Source organism: Salmo salar, chromosome ssa25 (assembly GCF_905237065.1).
Source record: "Salmo salar chromosome ssa25, Ssal_v3.1, whole genome shotgun sequence".
NCBI classification, from domain to species: Eukaryota; Metazoa; Chordata; class Actinopteri; order Salmoniformes; family Salmonidae; genus Salmo; species Salmo salar.
In genome coordinates, this window is record NC_059466.1 from 29,672,888 (window position 1) to 29,690,857 (window position 17,970).

At 45.1% G+C, this 17,970-nt stretch overlaps 2 protein-coding genes across 2 annotated transcripts in view; one reads left to right on the forward strand and one right to left on the reverse strand.

Moving 5' to 3' along the window:
* Nucleotides 1-17,970, forward strand: part of gtf2f2b (general transcription factor IIF, polypeptide 2b) — a 43,618-nt gene that overhangs the window by 17,056 nt on the left and 8,592 nt on the right. The gene's annotated exons all lie outside the window — the stretch shown is intronic.
* Nucleotides 7,530-9,960, reverse strand: kctd4 (potassium channel tetramerization domain containing 4). The gene has a single exon (XM_014173919.2). It carries the CDS (start codon nucleotides 9,766-9,768, stop codon nucleotides 8,998-9,000), a length of 771 nt encoding a protein of 256 aa, XP_014029394.2. The 5' UTR covers nucleotides 9,769-9,960; the 3' UTR covers nucleotides 7,530-8,997.

Genomic DNA, 17,970 nt, shown 5'->3' on the forward strand with positions numbered 1-17,970 from the left:
CACTCATCCACTCCAGAACAGGTGGGCTCTTTCTGCTGTGTGTAATGCAGTATGATTATCTCCAGACAAGAGTCAAAGAGGTCTTGGCTGACTGCGTGTCTGCAGTAATAGCAGAGTACTATTAGTGTTATTAAAAAATTCTCTTTCTCTCTCTCTACAGGGAGAATCTCTATGCTCTGCTCACCAGACCTGGCTGCTCTGTTTTACCGTAGCTTCTGAAACTACTGGAACATTAGATGGAAGTAGTTTCACCCCTGACCAATTGCAATTAAAAACTTACTGAGAAAACCACAACCCGTAGGAGTGGGAGAGATACAAAGGGAGAGGGCGGGAGGGATGGGAGAGAGCGGGAGGGAGGAGAGAGGGGGAGAGAAAGAGAGGAAAAAAAGAGCTGGTTGGGGGGTGAGAGAAAGAGAGCAAGAGGGAGGAATGGCTTTCTAACAGTACATACAGCTGAGCCTATTCACTGCCAGCTTCTGTAGCCTGTTGCTAAGCAACCTCTTAATCAATACCTGCTGCGTGCCAGAGCTGTGCAGAACGCAGAAAAAAATAAAACACTTAAAGACATAAAATTACATGAACCTACTACAACTGACATTCCGCGCTTGGCTTCTGTAGGAATGACATCATTAATGGACGCAATTAGCGCTGTCTGTGTTGATATACACTGAGTGTAGAAAACATTAGGAACAACTTCCTAATATTGAATTGCATCCTCTTTTTCCCTTAGAACAGCCTCAAGTAGCCAGGTCATGGACTACAAGGTGTCGAAAGCATTCCACAGGGATGCTGGACCATGCTGCCTCCAATGCTTCCCACAGTTGTGTCAAGTTGGCTGGATGTCTTTTGGGTGGTGGACCATTCTTGATACAAACGGGAAACTGTTGAGTGTGAAAAACCCAGCAGCGTTGCAGTTCTTGACACACTCAAACCGGTGCGCCTTGCACCTACTACCATACCCTGTTCAAAGGAAGGACTTAAATCTTTTGTCTTCCCCATTCACCCTCTGAATGGCACACACACACAATCCATGTCTCAAAAATCCTTCTTCAACCTGTCTCCATCCATTCGTCTACACTGATTTGAAGTGGATTTAACAGATGACATCAATAAGGGATCATAGCTTTCACGTAGATTCAAATGGTCAGTCTATGTCATGTAAAGAGCAGGTACAGTATATCCACCTATGGTATATCAAATCAAATTGTATTTGTCACATGCACCAAATACAACAGACCTTACAGTGAAATGCTTACTTAGGAGCCCCTAACCAATAATGCAGTTTAAAAAAAAATACAAATAAGAATAAGAAATTAAGTAACAAGTAATTAAAGAGCAGCAGTAAAATCACAATAACGAGACTATATACAGGGGGGTACCGGTACAGAGTCAATGTGCAGGGGCACCAGTTAGTCAAGGTTATTGAGATAATTTGTACATGTAGGTAGAGATAAGTGACTATGCATAGATGATAACAACAGAGTAGCAGTGGTGTAAAAGTGGGGGGGGGGGCAATGCAAATAGTCTGGGTAGCCATTTGATTAGATGTTTAGAAGCCTCTTGGACCTAGACTTGGCGCTCCGGTACCGCTTGCCGTGCGGTAGCAGAGAGAACAGTCTATGACTAGGGTGGCTGGAGTCTTTGGCAATTTTTAGGGCCTTCCTCTGACACCACATGGTATAGAGGTCCTGGATGGCAGGAAGCTAGGCCCCAGTGATGTACTGGGCCGTTCGCACTACACTCTGTAGTGCCTTGAGGTCAGAGGCCGCGCAGTTCCATACCAGGCAGTGGTGCAACCAACCAGTCAGGGACTGAGCACGCACCCCCGAGGGGCCCCTGATTTGAGGATCAACGTGGCGGATGTGTTGTTTCCTACCCTTACCACCTGGGGGGTGGCCCGTCAGGAATCCAGGATCCAGTTGCGGAAGGAGGTGTTTAGTCCCAGGGTCCTTAGCTTATTGATGAGCTATGAGGGCACTATGGTGTAGTCATTTAGGCAGGTTACCTTAGTGTTCTTGGACACAAAGACTATGGTGGTCTGCTTAAAACGTGTTGGTATTACAGACTTGGGCAGGGAGAGGTTGAAAATGTCAGTAAAGACACTTGCCAGTTGGTCAGCGCATGCTCGCAGTACACGTCCTGGTAATCCGTCTGGCCCTGCGGCCTTGTGAATGTTTACCTGTTTAAAGGTCTTACTCACATCGGCTGCGGCGTCACACAGTCTTCCCGGAACAGCTGGTGCTCTCATGCATGTTTCAGTGTTATTCGCCTCAAAGCAAGCATAGAGGTAGTTTGGCAGGCTCATGTCACTGGGCAGCTCTAGGCTGTGCTTCCCTTTGTAGTCTGTAATGGTTTGCAAGCCCTGCCACGTCCGACCCGGTGTAGTACGATTCGATCTTAGTCCTGTATTGCCGCTTTGCCTGTTTGATGGTTTGTCGGAGGGCATAGCAGGATTTCTTATAAGCTTCCGGGTGAGAGTCCCACTCCTTGAAAGCGGCAGCTCTAGCATTTAGCTCAGTGCGGATGCTGCCTGTAATCCATGGCTTCTGGTTGGGGTATGTACGTACGGTCACTGTGGGGACGACGTCATCGATGTACTTATTGATGAAGCCAATGACTGATGTGGTGTGCTCCTCAATGCCATCGGAGGAATCCCGGAACATATTCCAGTCTGTGCTAGAAAAACTGTCCTGTAGTTTAGCATCTGCTTCATCTGACCACTTTTTTTACATTTTACATTTTAGTCATTTAGCAGACACTCTTATCCAGAGCGACTTACAGTAGTGAATGCATACATTTCATTTCATGCATTTGTTTTGTACTGGCCCCCTGTGGGAATCAAACCCACAACCCTGGCGTTGCACACAGACCATGCTGGCATTGCAAACACCATGCTCTACCAACTGAACCACAGGGAAGGCCGTTATTGGTGCTTCCTGCTTTATTTTTTGCTTGTAACCAGGAATCAGGAGGATAGAATTATGGTCAGATTTGCCAAGTGGAGGGTGAGGGAGAGCTTTGTATGCGTCTCTGTGTGTGGAGTATAGGTGGTCCAGAGTTTTTCTTCCTCTTTTTCCACATTTTGTTATGTTACAGCCTGATTCTAAAATTGATTAAATTGTTGAAAAAATCCTCATCAATCTATACTCATTACCCCATAATGACAAAGCGAAAACAGATTTTAGAAAATGTATTACAAATAAAAAACACCTTATTTATATAAGTATTCAGACCCTTTGCTATGAGACTCGAAATTGAGCTCAGGTGCATCCTATTTTCATTGATCATCCTTGATGTTTCTACAACTTAATTTGAGTTCACCTGTGGTTAATTCAATTGATTGGACAGGATTTGGAAAGGCACACACCTGTCTATATAAGGTCCCACATTTGACTACATGTCAGAGCAAAAACCAAGCCATGAGGTTGAAGGATTTGTCCGTAGAGCTCCGAGACAGGATTGTGTCGAGGCACAGATCTGGGGAAGGGTAGCAAAAAATGTCTGCAGCATGGAAGGTCCCCTAGAACGCAGTGGCCTCCATCATTCTTAAATGGAAGAAGTTTGGAACCACCAAAACTCTTCCTAGAGCTAGCCGCCCGGCCAAACTGTACAATCGGGGGAGAAGGGCCTCGGTTAGGGAGATGACCAAGAACCCGATGGTCACTCTGATAGAGCTTCAGAGTTCCTCTGTGGAGATGGGAGAACCTTCCATAAGGACAAGCATCTCTGCAGCACATGACCGCCTGCTTTGGGTTTGTCAATAGGCACCTAAAGGACACAGACCATGAAAAACAAGATTCTCCGGTCTGATGAAACCAAGATTAAACTCTTTGGCCTGAATGCCAAGTGTCACGTCTGGAGGAAACCTGGCATCATCCATACGGTGGAGCATGGTGGTGGCATTATCATGCTGTGGGGATTTTTTTCAGTGGCAGGGACTGGGAGACTAGTCAGGATCGAGGGAAAAGATGAACGGAGCACAGTACATAGAGGCCCTTGATGAAAACCTGCTCCAGAGCGCTCAGGACCTCAGACTGGGGCGAAGGTTCACCTTCCAACAAGACAACAACCCTAACCACATAGCCAAGACAATGCAGGAGTGGCTTCGGGACAAGTCTCTGAATGTCCTTGAGTGGCCCAGCCAGAGCCCTGAACTGAACCCGATCGAACATCTCTGGAGAGACCTGAAAATAGCTGTGCAGCGACGCTCCCAATTCAACCTGACAGAGCTTGAGAGGGTCTACAGAGAAGAATGGGAGATGCTCCCCAAATACAGGTGTGCCAAGCTTGTAGTGTTATACCCAAGCAGACTCGAGGATGTTATCGCTGCCAAAGGTGCTTCAACAAAGTACTGAGTAACGGGTCTGAATACATTTAGTAAAATGTCTAAAAACCTGATTTTGCTTTGTTATTATGAGGTACTGTGTGTAGATTGAGGGGAAAACAACTGCTAAATCCATTTTAGAATAAGGCTGTAGTGTAACAAAATGTGGATAAAGTTAAGGTGTCTGAATACTTTCCGAATGCACTGTACCTAGCCGCCACCCCCCCCCCCCCAACCCATAGAAAGAAATCTTATGTATTTGGACAAATCTACCTATTGTGTATCAAATTAGTCAGAAGTTTTAAAGTATTTGTTCCCATATTACTTTTAGGAGCTTGTGACTCTACAGATTCATTTGAAGTTTGTTTTGGTTGTGTTTTGGGTTATGTTTTGTTCAATAGTAACTGAATGGGGAATGATGACTGGAGTAATTTTCTTTCTGAGTAGATGTTTCGAAAATACTTTCAAAATGAATCCTGATAATGACGTGATAAAAAAATCATGAATTATGATGAGCGAGATGCCGTTCAGCGGCGACAACAAAACATGCTATCCTCTCACCATTACCAATAACAGGGGAGGTCAAATCAAAATCCATTCAAAGTTTGTTGGCCATGCACACAGTTTAGAAGATGTTATAGAGGATGCAGAGAAATGCTTATGTAACTAGCTCCTAACATTGCAGTAAAATGTCAATCAAGTACACAAATAATCAACAATTTATAGGGAAAAAAACGTAGTAATTTTTGGAGGCGTATGTTCCTACACTATAAGTGAATTTGTCCAATTAGCTTACTTATGATTTCTTCAAATTGGAGGACTAGATACATAGTGCTTTATTTCTAAACGGTAAAACAGATATGTATAAAAACACCCTCAAATAAAAACATTCTGTACTGTCACCTATTATGAACAGTCATTTCTAAAATATGAAATGATTTGTAGAGACACATTTGCAAATGTAGCTTTACTGTCCAAATGCATGTGGAGGGGAGTGCATGTATTGGGTAGATAATGTACAAGTGTGTGTATATATTGGGCCTGTGTAGAACATAAAAATATTCTTTAGAATGTACAGATATTCTTTAGAATATCGAGGTTTAGAGGTTATTTAGTGCTTACTGAAGGCTGGTGATTTATTTGAGAGAGACCGCAGCATGTGGCTCAGCTCCACTACAAAGTGATTGATTCAGCTGTGTGTGTGTCTCTCTTTCTCTGCCTTTCTTTCTCTGCCATTCATATGACTCCTCTCTCCTTGCCTTTTTTCTCTCTCCCTTCTTTCTCTTCTCTCTCTCCTCTTTCTCTATGCCTCCCTCTCTCTGCCTCTTCCTCCTCTACCCTCTTTCTGCCTCTTCTCCCTCTGCCTCTTCCTCCTCTACCCTCTTTCTGCCTCTCTCCTCTTCCCTCTCTCTGCCTCCTCTCCTCTCTCTGCCTTTTCCTCCTCTTTCTCTCTGCCCTCTCTTTCTCTCTGCATCTTCCTCCTCATCTTTTTCTCTGCCTCTTATCCCTCTTCCCCCTCTAGCCTTGGCCTCTTGTCAGTCTAGGTTGGCTGTAGTTGACCCGTCCATTAGAATCATTCCAGGGGTAAGGATAGTTAGGAATGTTAGTTGTTTCCCTTAGTTACGCATAGCCATGGAGACACCTACTGCCATAAGGAACAGGCTCTGTGTGTGTGTGTGTGTGTGTGTGTGTGTGTGTGTGTGTGTGTGTGTGTGTGTGTGTGTGTGTGTGTGTGTGTGTGTGTGTGTGATTAGAGGGAAGAAAGTCAGTGTGGAGACAAACAGTGAATATTAATCTGAATAATAATCAGCTAATGGGTTGCCTCTGTTTTTTAATAAGCTGTGTGCTCTCTGTATTTCTGTCTTTTTCTCTCTCTGTTGTTCTCTTGTTCTGTATTCACCCCCACCCCTCTCTCCCTGCTCCCACTGCTTCTTCCTCTCCCCCTCTTCCTCCATCTCTTTCTCACTCTCTCTGCCACCTGTGGCTGAGATGTTCACCAATCTGAGCTAACAGCTAATAGGCACAGTGGTACCTCATCAAATTTGGATGGGTCTCAAAGGCAATTAAAAAGCTCTTAGGTTTGATGTCCCCCTCAGCATACTGCTGGCTCCGGGAGCATCGTGTTGTCTCCAATGCCAGAAGAGAGAGTGTGCGTGCGTGGAGCTTGAGTCTGCTGTGGTGGATCAGAAGGGATGTGTTCAGTAGTATGAAACATAGAGACAGTGTTCACTGTGTGTGTCATGGGTAGGGGGCTGTAGGTCTGAAGAAAGAGCGTGCTGCAACAGATGGTTTCTGGGGTGTTTCGAGACGCAGGCTAAGTCGAGGTGGGCGTATTATGTGGTCAACACTACAGCTACTGTACTTAAAGCATAGATTGAGTTTGGTTATTTTAGTTCCTAATATTCTGTTCTCGCACCATCTGTTGCCTTGTGTCAGAAGGGTTCTGTCAGAGATGAATTACAAGATGGTAAAACAATTAGCACTGTGTGGCAGGGGAACTCTGTTTAAGACCAAACTAAAGGAAACGTGTCTGCTTAGTCAGAGTGCACCGAATCATACTCTACCACCAGTACTCAGTACAAACATTTCATGGAAAACTGGACCCACTGCTCAACAACAACCCCTTTAGCACAGTTTGGGGAAATAACTACACAATTATTGATTCAATATGTTTAGTCTTGTTGTGGAATGTAGAAATGGCCTAAATGCATAGTGAAATAATTGATAGTACTACACATTTTAAAGCTTGAGATATGGATGTAAAAAGAGGTACACCTTGAGGGAAGAGAGCAGCATTTATTGAAATGCCTTCCTGACCCACTTCTTAAAATATCAATAGTCTCCATGGTCTGGGGAGCATAAGTCTCAGAGGCCCTGGGATAAAGACACCAGCACAACTGTCAATCACTGACCTCACTCACCAGTGATCACTAACTATATGAAATGTTGGCTTATAACATTGGGCTCCCGAGTGGTGCAGCGGTCTAAAGCACTGCATCTCAGTGCAAGAGGCGTTATTACAGTCCCTGGTTCGAGTCCAGGCTGTATCACGTCCGGCCGTGATTGGGAGTCCCATAGGGCGGTGCACAATTGGCCCAGCGTCGTCCAGGTTTGGCCGGGTAGGCCGTCATTGTAAATAAGAATTTGTTCTTAACTGACTTGTCCAGTTAAATAAAGGTTAAATAAAAAAATTATAAACGTAGCGAAATGGGAAAAGAGATTTAATATAGGAATTCAGATTTGATTATGATCCTTTCAGGTAGGTTATTACATTAAAGATGTAGGATCTTAATTTGAGCCAGTTTGCTACAGCAGGATAATAATCCTTCAGAAACAGGAAATGTGAATTATTATATGGATTATAAATAATTTACATTTTAGTAGGGGTTGATACATTTTTCTTAAGGATAAATCAAGTCTGAAATTTCAAAGTGGAAATTATAAACGTCAGAAGCCTTTTTTAAGCCTCAAATACACTGCATGTTTTACCTTTCCTGAATTGAAGGAAAGTTCTGCAACGGTGATCAAATTAAGATCCTACATATGTACGTCAAAACACTGCATGTCTGTTGAGGGTTTGGTTTGAGGTTACTGCTCTGTGATGTTGGGCACTGATGCATGTTCCAGTACACTAAGCTGACTTTCTAGTTAATAAGGAGAGTTGAAGTTGCTAACTCTATTATAGTTCTACGTCTGATACATTAGTTCCCAGTCTATTCTATTAAAGCACTATGGTCAGCTCTATCTGCCTTAATGAACTGTCATTATGTTGATGCAATTTATTATGATATACAAGTCCCCTTGTACTGTATATAATAGAGTAGACACAAATGCCAGCATGACTTGTGGAAAATATTAGAAAATATAATCATGCCGATATTAATGACTTTTATTTTGTGTGAAACAAAACATTCACATATCCAAAAGAACACACATTGTCACTTACTCACTCACAGCACTTACAATCACAATGTTGGTGTCTGATTTGAAAATCTTCACTGCACATGCATCATGCTAGATTTGAACCTTTGGGTCTAAACTCTCTGTGCTTGTCTGCTGCAGGGCATTCACACTGACCTCCCTTTCATCTAGTCAGGCAAGTTGCTGCAATAAAATAATAGTTTTTTTGTCCAATGATCAGCAACAGTCAGTCAGTCAGTACAGTGTTCAACTGTACCTCTCCCCTCAGAATCCAGAGAAAGGCTTGGTCACACAACTCAACTCAAAACACAGCAACCAAAAACACACACTGTAATACCTCACGGTGCACACTAAGGCTGGTTTGAAGGGGAAAGCAGCCTGAATGGAAAATTCAGCTTATGTATGCGTAATTCAGTAGGAGGCTGGTCCTCTGAGAGGTTGTGTTCTGTCCTGCAGCAGTGAGGGTGGTCAAGGAGGTGGATGCTCTCTCTCGACTCTCTCTGAGGTTGGACTCCAGACAAAGTGCAGAGAAATGACTGTCCTGCATCAGTTTCAATCTAGGGGCTAGGGGTCAATCTGGAATCAGACACCTTTCTCCTTCCCTCATCCCTTCGTCTCCCTCTTGTTTCCCTCACTACCTACTGTACATGCCCCCTCTCTCCCAGTCTTCCCCTCTCTATCCACCTCCCTGTTCATTCCCTTCCTGATCCCTCTCCCCCATCTTTCCCTCTTCCCTGCCTCTCCATCCTCTCTTACTTGACAAAGTGCAGAGCCTCTGCGGCCACCACAGATCCCTTGCTGCTGTCCAGAGAGCTGATTAGAGAGAAGCCAGCCTTCAGGGCCAGCATCACCGTCTCTAGCTTCAGACACTCCAGGGTACACAGGAAGGTACTGTCCTGCTTCAGCACCAGCCTGGAGCCAGGGTCCGACTTGATGAAGTGGCGGAACTGGATCACGTTGGACGACACCTCAAACTCCTCTGGGAAGCCGTCCAGCCGGCTCTTTGAGATCTGAACCAGGCGCCCTTTGATCTTGTCGATGAAGGAGGGGTCGCTGCAGTACACCTTGAAGCCCTGCGACCTCTCGTCAGTCACCTCCAGGAAGGCGGGCTCCCGTTGCGCCGCCCGCATCCCCTCCCACTCTGAAATGGCCTCCACCAATCCGCTGAGGCGGTAGAACTCTGCTTCTCCTCTCAGAAGGCCCACCTCTCGGAAGTCGTCGGGCAGCTGCAGGTCTCCGGTCCGCAGGAAGTTGAGGATGTGTCTGAACACTGGGCCGTCGCGGTCGATGAAGGGGTTGCCCATGGAGTCAGTGTGCTGGATGGGCTTCCTGCCGCTGGCCAGCTCCTCCAACACTGACCCCTGGTGGCGGCTGAGGGTGGTGCGGTGCGCGGCATAGAGAAAGCCCCCCACGTTGAGAGTGATGGTGCCTGAGGAGGGCTTCTTGATGCTCTTGCTGGGCTGCAGCAGGTCTGGGTTGATCTGACTCAGGTCACTGTCCATCCTTCTGAGTTTCCATTCCATGCCGCTCCCGCTCAACAACTGCAGTCTTTTTTGTCTGTGTGTGTGTGTCCTCAGGATAAGTGTGTAGCGTGCAGTAACAAAGTGTGTGTGTGTTAGTGTATGGGAGCGTCACGGAGAGGTACTGACATAGAGAGGAGTGCAGAGCGCACTGGTAGCAGAATGAGTCTGCCTCTACTTGTCTCTCTCTCCTCCCTCTTACATCCCTCCCTCCCTCACTCTCGCGCTCTCTCTCTCTCTCTCTCTCTCTCTCTCTCTCTCTCTCGTGTTGGAGGAAGAGAGGGGGCCAGTGTCATCCTCCATCATAAGGTGGGAGGAGAGAGTGTGTGCGCTTTAGAGAGAGAGAAAACAACAGAGTAGAAAGAGTGGCAGGTGCACTCGCCCCTCTCTCATCCTCTCTAAATCTCCCTGTCTTCTCTCTTTCCCCTCTCTCTTCTTCCTCTCATCCCCCTCTTTTCTTCCACCCTCTCTTTTCTATTTCTCTCCATCTTCCCTCTTTCCCCCTCTCATCCAGCCCCCCTCTCTCTTTCTTCCATCTCTCTCTACTCCTCTCTCTCTCCTTGTCTTCGTAATTAGCCCTCTCCTAGCTGATGAAAAGGTTCCTCAGCTGTGCTTCTGCACGTGAGAGCAAAGGAGGCCGTGAACACACACACTCTATATACGCTTGCAGATACACGCCAACACACACACAGGACATTGTCATGGCTGGGAACTTGAATAACAAACCTCTCTCCCCAACCCCTAGACTGAGAGAGGGGAGGTGGCAGTATCTCTGTTATAGAGACTTGCTGCAGTCAGATATATGTTAGACTATGTTTACAGCTTTATTCAGGGTGGCATTACTGGCAGCATGGTTGGCACATTCGCTGGCAGTGTGATGGGGATAAATGGGCAGATTGTGTCTATTTACATAAATGGACTGATTTCTCTCTCCAAGATTGCGTACAGTTGGTTAAGATCTCCCTGTGTGCTTTTGTGGGAACAGCCCAATTACTGGTGAATGCAGGCAGGGTCTTTGATTTGTCCACATCTTCCTTGTATCCAGTTGACTGGAAGGTAATTGGGTCTAAACCTAGTGTCATGTCTCTGTTACTATGCCAACGGTCTCTGTTACTGCTCTATAAGGAAGACCGAGGCTTGTTTATTATTATGGTCATAGACTTGTAGTGTTAGCCTCCAGAGCATGGAGCAAGGGGCTTAATCAATATTGTACACACACATATACACACACATATATCTCAAAAGTATGTGGATTCGGCTATTTCAGCCACAATAATTGGCAGGGTTGCACATTTTGGGGAATAGGTGGAAGGTGGAAACTTTCCGTGGGAATATATGGGAATTAATGGAAATAATGCAAATTAATATTAATACCATTTAAATGTAATGTTTTTTTCATTGGATATATTTACCATATCATATGGAGACAAACATAAGGTAAAAGGTTTATCATAAGTACACATAATTGCAAATTATTAAATCCTTCCAATATAAATACATTTTAAAAAACAATTTAGTTACAAATTGAACTTTAATTAAATGAGTTGACTCTTCACATGGGTTGATTTCACTGAACAACAAAAGAAAGGGAATATTGAATAATCCCCAATGATCCATCGCATTTCCCAAAAATGTTTTCAACATCTGTAAAATGATAGTCTAGAAACTAAAGCTTTGGTTGTCTTCCTCTCAGGCTTCCATGTCTTCTCCCTGGACCTCCTCAATGTCCACCTCTTGAACATCAGACTCTGAGGCCTCATCTTCACTGTCACTTAACAACCTTGTTAAGGATGGCTCGTTCTCAGGCTCAAAAAGCCTAGAATTTGCCCATATGGCCACCAATTTTTCAACCCTTGTATTGGTCAGCCTGTTGCGTGCTTTGGTGTGTGTGTTCCCAAACAAGGACCAGTTGCGCTCTGAGGCGGCTGATGTTGGTGGGATTTGGAGGATGATGGAGGCAACAGGGGAAAGAGTCTCAGATCCACAAAGTCCCTTCCACCAGGTGGCTGATGAGATATGTTGGCACGACTGCCATATTGCATCTCCATCCCAAAGCCCTTGCTTGGAAGTGTACTTCACCAGACTGCCAAGAACCTTGCCCTCATCCAGGCCAAGGTGGTGAGACACGGTAGTGATGACACCATAGGCCTTGTTGATCTCAGCACCAGACAGGATGCTCTTGCCAGCATACTTGGGGTCCAACATGTACGCTGCAGCATGTATGGGCTTCAGGCAGAAGTCCTCACGCTTTTTGATGTATTTCAGAACTGCAGTTTCCTCTGCTTGGAGCAACAGTGAAGTGGGCAGCAAGGTACAGATTTCTTCGCTTACATATGCAAGCAGAATCGGAACATCAGACAGGATGGCATTGTCTCCCTCAATCCGTGCAATGGCTACTGCTATAGATTTCAGGCTGCTTACCACTCTCTCCCAAAATACATCATCCAGGATGATCCTCTTGATGAGGCTGTCCATATCAGCAGACTGTGTTATGGCCATTTCTTGGAGAGACTCCTTCCCCTCCAGGAGACTGTCAAACATGATGACAACACCATCCCAATAGGTGTTGCTGGGCAGCTTCAATGTGGTGCTCTTATTCTTCTCACTTTGCTTGGTGCGGTAGATTGCTGCTATAACTTGATGACCCTTCAACTACCTAACCATTTCCTTGGCTCTCTTGTAGAGTGTATCCATTGTTTTCAGTGCCATGATGTCCTTGAGGATGTCCTCGTTTTCAGTGCCATGATGTCAGTGTATGAGCAGCACAGCCAATGGGTGTGACGTGAGGGTAGGACTCCTCCACTTTAGACCAAGCAGCCTTCATGTTCGCAGCATTGTCTCTCACCAGTGCAAATACGTTCTGTGGTCCAAGGTCATTGATGACTGCCTTCAGCTCATCTGCAATGTAGAGACCGGTGTGTCTGTTGTCCCTTGTGTCTGTGCTCTTGTAGAATACTGGTTGAGGGCTGGAGATGATGTAGTTAATTATTCCCTGCCCACAAACGTTCGACCACCCATCAGAGATGACTGCAACACAGTCTGCTTTCTCTAGGATTTGCTTGACCTTCACTTGAACACTGTTGAACTCTACATCCAGCAAATTAGTAGATAAAGCATGTCTGGTTGGAGGGGTGTATGCTGGGCGAAGAACATTCAGAAATCTCTTCCAATACACACTGCCTGTGAGCATCAGAGGTGAACCAGTTGCGTACACAGCTCAAGCAAGACATTCATCAGCATTTCTCTGACTACGTTCCTTCAGTGAGTCAAAAAACCTTCTGATTCCAGGAGGACCATGAGCTGTTGCTATTGATAAGGTGTCTGATTCATCATTTTCACCTGGAATAGAAGTAGAGGGACTTTTGTCAGATGTTGCTTGTTGTGAGCGCTGAGGGAACTTTATGCACTTGGTCAGATGATTCTGCATTCTTCACATATGATTTGGCACAGTATTTGCAGATGTACACAGCTTTTCCTTCCACATTAGCTGCAGTGAAATGTCTCCACATATCAGATAGTGCCCGTTGCATTTTCCTATAAAGATTAGGGGAAAAAATGTAAAAAAAACAACAAATACAATTCCATTTAATAGCTAAGCAGTTAGATTAAACAACTACTTTGTAAGATAAATGTTTTAAAATGAAACATGTATGGAAACAGTTGAATTAACACTCCTCAGTTAGCAGGCTCAAGCAAGCTAAAACCCACATGGTATCAAAAACTAACTAGCAGAAATTAAGTTAAAAATTATTTAAACACACTTTGCTGTAGACTACTATTTACTAGTTAACAAAAAATAATGTATGCCATATAAAATATATTCACCCCACCCAGTATTGTAATCAAAATTTACCAGAAAGCATGCAGTCCTTGGCTCAGACAGTGTAGTAGTGTGGGCTCAAAAGCATCTCATTAGTGTGCAAGAGCTTGAGAATCAGCTGTACATGTGATGGAAGACCGCACTGTGCAGGCAGAGAGTTGCAATTCCATTGAATTGGGGATTGTTCAACCAAAATATGCCACAAGACCTAGAATTGCCTGATGTGTATCCCACAAAAAAGGTTCACTGTTATAAGCTAACTTTTTGGATGAATTTAAGCAAAATACCCCAAATTCCTGGGCTTAACTTCCCATAGAAAATTGCCGGAAAAATTCAGGAAATTTACCGGAAAGTTTCTGACCCTTTGCAACCCTACCCATTGGTGACAAGTGTATAAAATTGAGCACACCGCCATGCAATCTCCATAGACAAACATTGGCAGTAGAATGGCCTTATTGAAGAGCTCGGTGACTTTTAACGTTGCACCGTCATAGGATGCAACCTTTCCAACAGGTCAGTTTGTCAAATTTCTGCTCTGCTAGTGCTGCCCCGGGCAACTGTAAGTGCTGTTATTGTGGAGTGGAAACGTCTAGGAGCGACAACACACAAGCCTAAGATCACCATGTGCAATGCCAAGCATCGGCTGGAGTGGTGTAAAGCTAGCCACCGTTGGACTCTGGACCAGTGGATAGCGTTCTCTGGAGTGAGGAATCACGCTTTACCATCTGGCAGTCCGACGAACAAATATGGGTTTGGCGGATGCCAGGAGAACGCTACCTGCCCCAATGCATAGTGCCAGCTGTAAAGTTTGGTGGAGGATGAATAATGGTCTGGGGTTGTTTTTCATGGTTAGGGCTAGGCCCCTTAGATCCAGTGAAGGGAAATCTTAACGCTACAGCATACAATGACATTCTAGACGTTTCTGTGCTTCCAACTTTGTAGCAACATTTTGGGGAAGGCCCTTCTTGTTTCAGCATGACAATGCCTTACGTGCACAAAGCAAGGTCTATACAGAAATGGTCTGTCGAGGCTGTTATAGCAGCAAAGGGGTGACCAACACCATATTAATTCCCATGATTTTGGATGTTCAACGAGCAGGTGTCCACATACTGTATTACACACTACATGACCAAAAGTAAGTACAATGTTTCTTTCTACATGGGCTGACTGTGACAAACTGCCTGGACAATGTATACTCATGTCACTCATGGTATCTAAGAGTGTGTGTGTGTGGGGGGGGGGGGGGGTTATTGACAGGTTGGTCCCTAAGGAGAGGGAGAGAGAGAAACAGAGGGACTGCGTCTGTCCTGCAGGTGATGGGCTGTCAGTCGGACAGTGATGTTACTGGACCCCCTCTTCTCTCTTCCTTCATCTATCACACACATACACTCTCCCTTGGGGGCAGAAGTTAAATTGAAGTAAACAGTGACATCGATGTCAGGTTTTGTGTGTATCTAAAAAGGGGGATGTCTTTTCTCTCAGTGTGAAGTCTGTTTGATGGAGCTGTCTACAGTTAAACAGAAGGCTCTGGTGTGTGTATGCTGGTGTTCAAATTTAAATTAAACCAAGCAATCACCCCAGAATCCAGGTGAAGAACATTCCCCACACACTCTCAACAGAGAGACAACCTATCCAATAGAATACCACTCCCTGCTGTCTCCAGAAGTGGAGGCACAACTTCCATTCACTCACCCCCTTAAATATATGTACCTGTGGACAATCAGTGTGGCAGTCTGACAAACCTTTCCATTCAGTTCATTTTGTGTGTGTGTGTGTGTGTGTGTGTGTGTGTGTGTGTGTGTGTGTGTGTGTATAAATGGGTAACGGTGCCATTTTCGACTTTAACTCGTTGAAGAAAGATTTAGCTCAGAGTATCAGAATCAACCAATAGGAAGCTTTATGCAAAAAACATTTTAATTTTAATTGGGAGGTTCCGAGTTGTTGTGAAAGTAGCAAATGAGCCTATGATCCCAGAGTGATGGCTCACCACGGTGACGTCTGTGACACATCGGCGATCAGCGAGGCGGCTCGACCGCACCGTGGTGCTTTTTAATCATAATGTGATTAATGGAATCATCCCCGCATTAGAATTGCAAACGAGGCAGTGGAACAGCGGAGAGGGGATAGTGGGTGGGTGGATGACCTGCGTTCCTTCCCAGCCCTATCACACCATCATTACCTGAGATAATTGTTCAACATCATGTCGGAATCTATTTGATTTCTTTTCTTTTTAATGAGAGCAGTAATGAGCGCAGTAATGGGGACTCCCATCAGTAAAATCACTGTCTCTTTTCATTAAAGATGTTGAGTTATTCATAATGCTGCTGGCCAAGTCAGAGCTGTAACGTTATATCACAAACTGCAGTGAAGCTGGCATAGCAACAGTAGCCTTGAAGAACATAGATGGTGTGTGTGTGGCAGAGGTGGTTAGGTAACCTTGCCTGAGACCTGTAGACTTGCATAAGGCTCCCTAAGCTAATGCCTGGCCTTTAGCTCAGCAGGCTAACACGGTTTAGGGCTGTACAGACAACCCGGGTTCAAACCCAATTAGTCACATTCGTTCTCTCTCTATGTCAAAACACTTTGATGTTGGCTATATTCTAGCGAATATCTCCACTAAGGGTGCTGAAAATGTCCTCCGGTGGGTTTGATACAGGTAATGAAGTAAATGAACCCCTCACAACAGATTCTTGATAAAGATGTCTTTTCTCTCCCTTCTGAAAGCCCTACCAGGCTGTGGAGAGAATAGTGGTTCTATAGTATTACGTATCCTCATCATATCTAAGTGTCCCCCCCCCACCCCACATGGGAAGTCATTTATAGATCTGGTAGTCACAGGGAGATGGCTTTGGGCATGCAGTCAGCTTACATCTCCTCCACTATTGAGACATGTTTGGCTGCTTTTCCAAGGCTGTGTTGTGTGGTATAGTAATAGTGTGGTGTGGATTGTCAATAGGACAAAAACCACAATGGGGCCAACATTAATGAGCAGGTTCATAAGGTGTTTGTTTGTGACATAAGGTTAAGGTTAGAGACTACCGTGGTGGTCTGAAAGATTCCTGTACGCAGGCTGATAGTAGTAGTCAATCTAGTCAACAGGTTTCCTCACAGGTTCTTTCTGTCTCTCTCTGTCTCTCTCTGTCTCTCGCTGTCTCTCGCTGTCTCTCTCTGTCTCTCGCTGTCTCTCTGTCTCTCTCTGTCTCTCTCTGTCTCTCGCTGTCTCTCTCTGTCTCTCTCTGTCTCTCTCTGTCTCTCTCTGTCTCTCGCTGTCTCTCGCTGTCTCTCTCTGTCTCTCGCTGTCTCTTGGCTTTGTCGCTGTTCTGTCCCCTCAAGGATGAATACTGCAATTTACTAACACATTCCTCCCATAGCCACTTTTCTATCTGAGGGTTTTTGGTAGTATAGCATCTATCTGAAATTCACCAGAGGCTTGAGAAATCTGAAGACTCCTGGAATATTCAGATACGGAGGGAGGTGTCTAGGGAATATCAGTGGGAGTGGGGGGTGAGTGTGTGTGCTTTCTAGATGGAGGGTCCTTAGAGCAGATTAGAGGTTAGAGATGGTGGGAGAAGATGAGTGGGCGGTAGCTTGACCTTCTCACCTTTCTTTCTCCTCTTCTCTCTCCTCCCATTTTCTTTCCTCCTGTTCCTCTCCCTCTTAGCACGACAGCCTTGAGCAACAAATGCTGTGGCCATTCCACCTCTCACTGTGCCCTCCTCCTCCTCCTCTCATTCTGTTCTCTTCTCTTTCTGCTTCCTTCCATCTCTCTCTCCATCTCTACATGTGCAGCTTTGCTCTCCTACATACCAGTGTCCCTTGGGACCTGCAGGTTTTATCCTAATTCATTCCACACTAAACAGACATAAACCCTCATCACTCTCTGTCTTATACAACCCTACAGGAGAAGAGGCATGAGCAGACTGATGAGAGAGGTATAGAGTAGGGGATAGGTTGAAAAAGAGAAGACTGGAAGAGGGAGAGGGAGCCTTGAGTGGAGAAAATGAGATCGAGAGGAGATCTACAGTATACTATTCTCTCCCATACGACCCTGACCCAGATGATCCCAGCCAGTGGCCTGTGAGTGACTAGAGAGGGAGATGGAGGCAGGCAGCTCTGAAGTTGAGAAATGCGTTTGTGTGTAAGTGTGTTTATGGAGCTGCGCCGAAAAGTGTTTCAGCCCTTATCATGCAATAATTGCACAGAATGCATCCATTTGTGAAAAAGGTGAGGAATGAATGTTAGTGAGTGCGTGAGATCTGTGACATTGGACTGACTGTGATGTGATTTCTCTGGAGCCACCTGGTAAAAGTGCACAGATTTTTAATCGCACCAACAAACGCTAACTGGATATTTTCTCAGTAGAACAAAACCTGATTAGCCAAAAA

What these genes read in the sequence shown, in the direction of transcription:
- kctd4 (XM_014173919.2), bottom strand. Translation starts at nt 9,768, where the DNA reads ATGGAATGGAAACTCAGAAGGATGGACAGTGACCTGAGTCAGATCAAC.